The sequence below is a fragment of the Hippocampus comes genome, unplaced genomic scaffold, assembly GCF_001891065.2.
Source record: "Hippocampus comes isolate QL1 unplaced genomic scaffold, H_comes_QL1_v1.1 scaffold135, whole genome shotgun sequence".
Lineage (NCBI taxonomy): Eukaryota > Metazoa > Chordata > Actinopteri > Syngnathiformes > Syngnathidae > Hippocampus > Hippocampus comes.
This window is the reverse complement of record NW_017805583.1, coordinates 56,406-62,387: the sequence shown is the minus strand read 5'-3', so window position 1 is coordinate 62,387 and position 5,982 is coordinate 56,406. Positions and strand designations below refer to the sequence as shown.

Below are 5,982 nucleotides of genomic sequence, written 5' to 3'. Positions count from 1 at the left end.
TTTCAGTTCCAGCTGATATTTATTTCCTTCCTTGAAAAAGTTCTGTACACAAGTTGATATCAACAATCTGACAGGCAGTGAATGAACACAATTTAGCTGGCATGAGTGCTCCTCCCTTTCTCTGAGTCTCAAAAAAAGGTGGTTCCTTTGTTTATGGCATGATTAGAGACAATACATGATAATTCTACACAGCATATTGCACAGGATGGATGAAAAATAAAGTTAATATACTTAAAAACGATTTCATTTATATATATTTATATATAAAAGTCCTGAACTGACTATCTTAAAAGTAAGGATGTAGAATAGATAGTCGTTCGAGACAGTGCCTGTCCTTGATAGCAACAACATACATAAACACACAATCTTTTTGCTTTATGATACAGACAAATATACAAAGATTGAGTTGAATTTTACCTCATTTTTTTCCATTTTTTTCTGAAAAACACAACAGCTAGGTAACCTGAATCCGAAATACAAATGCTATTCACCATGCCATAAACATACTAAACAATTATCTATTAGTAGCCAACAAGTAGAAAAGATTATATATTCAAATACAATGAGAAACGCAGTACAAGTAGTTGTTGCGGAACTCAAGTCAGAAATTTGAATATGCTTGATCTTGAACTTTGTTTGCTGTCTAAAAAGAAAGCCGATTGAATCCAGTGGCTGGTGGATGAGTTTGACATCAATTCATGAAAACATCAAGAAAAACGTCAGTTTTAAAGCTACTATCTCCTCATGTGTTGTTGTAGGCAATATATCAGAAAGACAGTTAAATAAAAAGGAGTGGCTGCTTCAGAGACCGACTGTTAAAACCACATGCTCCACAGGAATAGCTTCTGGCAATAATCAGTTCATGTGTCTTAAAGAAGCCTGTAGACTGGCACTGTAAACAGTAAAAGGTAGTCTGCCACAGAGGCTGGTGCTGCATTCAGGGGCTATTGGGAAATTAAACATTCCATGAGTTTTCTCCTGCATTCTTAAACATTATAGGTCTGAGATAACAGTACGAGATTAGTGACAAAAAAAAAAAAAATCAAGAGTCTTGCTTATGATACTGTGACAAAATTAGAACTCTCTATTACAGCTCTATAACTGATAAGGGTATCTGCTTTGTGAAAATAGCCAAACATAGCTGAACAAAACTCAACATTGACCACCACAGTGTATTATGGTACGTTTTACTCATTACCAGTGGAAAGGAATTTGAGCAGGCAATTATAAAAAAAACAAACAAACAAAATCACAAGCTTTCCAATAGACCTTGAAAGCAGCATAGAAACCAGCCATCTGAGCTTTCAAAATCAGGAAACCCAAATGTCACTGAATTACGAGGCTCCACAGATCGATTGTTGACTCTTCCTTCTCCATATAGATTTGTACAAAAATACACTGAGAAAATAATCAAACCGTTTCCTATATTTTAAGTGTCCAAAAGTGTGTACATTTAAATATATGTATTAAAAAAAGGAATCAATGTTGTGTGTTTTTAAAATTCTAGCCCTTTGCCTGAGAAGAAAACGTGACATAATGACAAATCATTGTGTGAGAAAACAAAAACAGGACTAAACATGAAATAAAAAAGACAAAACTGCTTGGCCCAGTATATAAATACAACATCCCATATAAAATGGCATCTGAAAACATGTACAAAACAAAGCTCTGTGGATGAAAATAAAAATTGGTGAGGATTTTCAATAAAATATTATCTGAAATGATAATTTTGGTCCTGAATAGTAAAGAACATGTGTATAAAGTTCGGCACTGATTTGCAGTTGCGTTTGAATCCTGAAGTTTGAAATATTAAAACAGCTGGTGATCATTTCAGTGTCATGGTATCCCTCAAAACATGTTTTTTTAAGAGACGAACTGAGGTTTGGCTATCTATACCTTTAACTAACCCTAATACTGTACTATTTGTAACTGCTCGACAGTCTCACATGTCAGCACAACATAGGAACAAAGAAAGCGATCATGCTTAAACGTGTTTTTTGTTTTGTTTTTGTTGTTTTTTTTTGTTTGTTTTTTTTTCTTTTGAGAAGATATCAAACTTGGGGAAAAAAACAACCCACCTTGGTTTCATACAAAATCCCTCTGTGGCCAAACGTGAGTAAAAATGTCGCACGGCAATCCAGAGTTATGTACCTTTTTAGTGGTGAAATTCACTTGGCAAATCGGTAAAAAAAGTTGTGAAATGTCCCATTAAAAAATAATCAGCAACAACATTGATTAAGTGAACGGCGGACCGCATAACGTGCAAATCAATCACAGTAAAGTTGTTCGGGTCAGCCAGTTCACCGTCAGTCTTTTCTCAAACAGGAAACCGAAACCAGTGTTGCGATTCTGCCCGTCTCGCTTGTTTTGCACCGCTCCACGTTCGCCTGTTCCACAATCCTCCACAGTCCGCACATTCAAAGCGAAGCCCTTTTTCGGCTTTAAAGGTTGAGCTTTCGAAGCACTTTCAGACGAGAAGAGAAGCCATGGCGCTAGTTTTCAATGGATACTACTGGTCTGGCAGTTCGGAGACAAAACGGGAGCTGCGCACCGACTCGTTTCCAGGACTCAGTGCTCGGTTTGTGGGCGTCGGTTGTGCTCACCGTGGTCTCAGTATGTGAACACCAGGTTAGAAATGGTGGACTCCAGCCAATCCCCGGAGATCATTTCACTGACTTCAGGCGTGCAGTAGTCGGGGAACTCGAAGTGGGAGCCTCCTGAGCCGGACTCAAAGTTCAAATCCAAGTCCCTGTCCAGAACCGAAGAGCCAAAACTCCCCAGCGACATGCTGTCAAAGCTGGGGCTGGGGTTCAAGTCGAGCAAGTCGTCCTCGAACTCTTCGTCCTCCGAGGAGGAAGACGACGACGAGGAGGCGGAGCAGTGGGAGCCGGAGGGTGTAGGCGAGGAAGCCCGCCGACTGCTGTACGTTTGGCCGCCTTGACGCTCCGACGATCCTGCCGGAGGAGACTCGCTTCCCTCGTCCCTGCCGCTGGACACGTCCTCGTACAGGCTGAGCGGGTCGCTGGAGTCCGCTGAGTTGCTCAGTGTAGGACTGGCCGGGACTGTGACTGACGACGCGAGACTGACGCTCAACCCGCCCCCGTAGACGTGGTACACCCGCTTGGCCTTCTTGCCTTCCGGTACCTGCTTGGCTGTGGACGACACCGACTTGGACTTGAAGAGGGGGGTGCTGTTGTTGCGGTGGTGGTGGTGATGGTGATCCGGAGGCTGCTCAGAGGCAAACTGTGAGGCTTTGGTGCTACTGCTGTTCCCGAAAAGTGATTTGTGGGATTTGCTGCTGGGTGATTTAAGTCCATTTTTCCTCGAAGATGAGGACGACTTAATGCTGGTGCTGTTCGAGCTACTGTTGACTTTTTCGCCCTTTTCCCCGGCACTTCCTGGCTTGGAAGCGCTCGATTTTACCTTCTTCCTGGGCCGGTACTTGTAATCAGGATAGTCCGCCATGTGCTTGAGCCTCAGCCGCTCCGCCTGCTGGATGAAGGGGATCTTGTCGCTATCTCTGAGAAGCTTCCATCGCTTCCCCAGCCGTTTCGAGATCTCGGCGTTGTGCATATCCGGAGACTGCTCCATAATCTTCCTCCTCTCGATCTGTGACCACACCATGAATGCGTTCATGGGTCTCTTAATGTGGCCGCTCGGAGTTTTACACCACGCCGGGTTGTCTCCCAGCTTGTCACCGGCGGTCGAAGAGGCTGTGGAGCCTGGGGAGAGGGGCGAGTCAACGGGGTCCAGATCCATGCTCGACCCGGAGCTCGAGTCTCCACTGAAGAAGGAGGAAAGCGCGTCCGCGGTGCTCTCTGCGTGGCTCATCTTCTGCACCATGCTGCCTTTTTTCTCCGCGCACTTCAACGCAAACTCAGCTCTTTTTTTCCAGTGTGCGAGTTGAGATAAAAAATAAAATAAAACAAAAAAGTCACTCCTGTGATGTGTAGTATAAACTCAGTCCAGTTTGGCCAAACACAAAGTTTAACTTCCAGACCCTTTTCGGTGTCTGCTTTCTCTCCCTTCCTCCTGTCTGGTAAAACTCAATTGAGCCGAGTGTGCCCAGTTCAACACAGTCTATGCGGCTGACCCTGTGGCCCCCACTGCAAAAGGCTTCCAGTACACTTATATTTTTTTTCCTCGGGATCAGCCTGTGTCCCCTCTCCTAGAGACAAAAGCCAGACATGCTGGTGAGGGAAAGTAAAAAAAAAAGAACTTAGAGTGAATAACACGGTCCGCCCTCCATCTGTACACTTGTAGCAGAGTTTCAAGCAGCCCTCCAGTCTCGTCTGCCTTTGCATCCATTTATCCCCTCCCGAGATACAACAGTGATAAAAAATAAGCCAATGGGAGTCTGTCGCTATCCTGCCTCGGCGCCAAACCGACGCCCATCTCGGCGCTGATTGGTCCAAAATGGAGTCTAATAATAATCAGCGCGTGCAATGAGCAGCCTCGTGTCTGACCTCATTCCAGACTACAAGAAGAAACTTCACATTTTTAAAGAGACACTGGCTTATGTTATCCCCCCCCCCTTTTCCACCATGCCCATGTGTATGTCATTAACATACGGCCATAAGGGAAGCAAAGTATATTTTGCCATATGGAAAGTTTCAGAAGAGTTTGTACCAGTGGGTAAATGTGAAGAAAAACGCACCTAGTTATATTAACCTTTTTTTCATTCTGACTGGAGAGCATATCACATAACAAGGAGTCTCTGCAGGCAATACACTTCTGCTGAGTCAGAGAAGCATTTAACATCTCCTAGAAAAAGAAAATGCATATATTTCAATTGATTGCCAAATAGGGAAATTTGCTATAGAAACATATAGTTAATCTATCAGAAGCTTCACAATATGAGGAAACAATGTACTCCATATATTTTATTATTGTCACTGCTGAAATGTGTGTATGAGTGTGTGTCCAAATGTGAACACGTTGTTCAACATCATCATCTTGAGCAACAGAGCAGTTGAGCCTCTCAGAATAATGTCTGACACCTCAGATGGTTGGACTGATTTGAGAAGCCTCTCCCCCTCTCTGTACTTCTCTCTCTCTCCTCCCTCCATCTATCTCTCTCTGTTGGGCGGTGCTTTGTAGGAACACAACAGATCAACCCACTGCAAGCACACACTAGTCAGGGAGAAGAGAGTGTATCTTGCCAAGTGTACAATGACTGCACACCCATTCAGCCAGTGTGCACGCTCCAATACACGAGCGCGCGCGCGCACACACACACACACACGCGCACACACACACACACACACACACACACACACACACACACACACACACACACACACACACACACACACACACACACACACATTTTGTACCAGAGAGAAAATATTCCAGTGGGAAAACAATTTGCACTCGTATCCATGTCTATTGTTTTAATTGGTAAAATACAAATACCATCTACATCTAAACTGTTGTTACTGTCCTGCATTGTGATCCCAATGAATTAAGACTAGACAATTTTATTTTAAAAGCCCTTAAAGCTGCCGCTGCTGCACTAGTTCTCCCTGGAAAGAAGCTGCAAAACATAACATGAGAAAGCACGTGGACAGCCGCTGACATCCGCTAGATGGCGTCGCAGAGCCAGACAGGGCTCAGCTCGGCTTTTTTGCACTCAGAGAATTTAGGCAACAGAAATCAGACCCAGCATCAAGAACTTTTAGGGTCGTGTGTGTGTGTGTGTGTGTGTGTGTGTGTGTGTGTGTGTGTGTGTGTGTGTGTGTGTGTGTGTGTGTGTGTTGGGGGGTTACATAATGCCTCTGTACAATAACCATGACACTGGGAGGGTGCCTGGGCATGTTTATGGAATTTAATTTGGACTGGGATGAATTGTTGAACTTTCTATTCTTTTGACCCACTCTCATTTTGGGACAATTTCAACATTGACTGTGGAAGTGAATGTGAATGAAAATAATAACAATAATAAGAATAATAATAATACTGTAATGACCTATGAGCTGATGG

At 43.6% G+C, this 5,982-nt stretch overlaps 1 protein-coding gene across 1 annotated transcript; it reads right to left on the bottom strand.

The window, feature by feature from the left end:
- sox4b (SRY-box transcription factor 4b) lies at positions 1–4,313 on the bottom strand. Its single transcript, XM_019880058.1, has one exon. The coding sequence runs from the start codon at positions 3,841–3,843 to the stop codon at positions 2,611–2,613; it is 1,233 nt and encodes a 410-aa protein (XP_019735617.1). The 5' UTR covers positions 3,844–4,313; the 3' UTR covers positions 1–2,610.
- Between the last annotated feature and the right edge of the window lie 1,669 nt (positions 4,314–5,982).

Coding starts and splice junctions, on each gene's coding strand:
- sox4b (XM_019880058.1), bottom strand. CDS start 3,843: ATGGTGCAGAAGATGAGCCACGCAGAGAGCACCGCGGACGCGCTTTCC.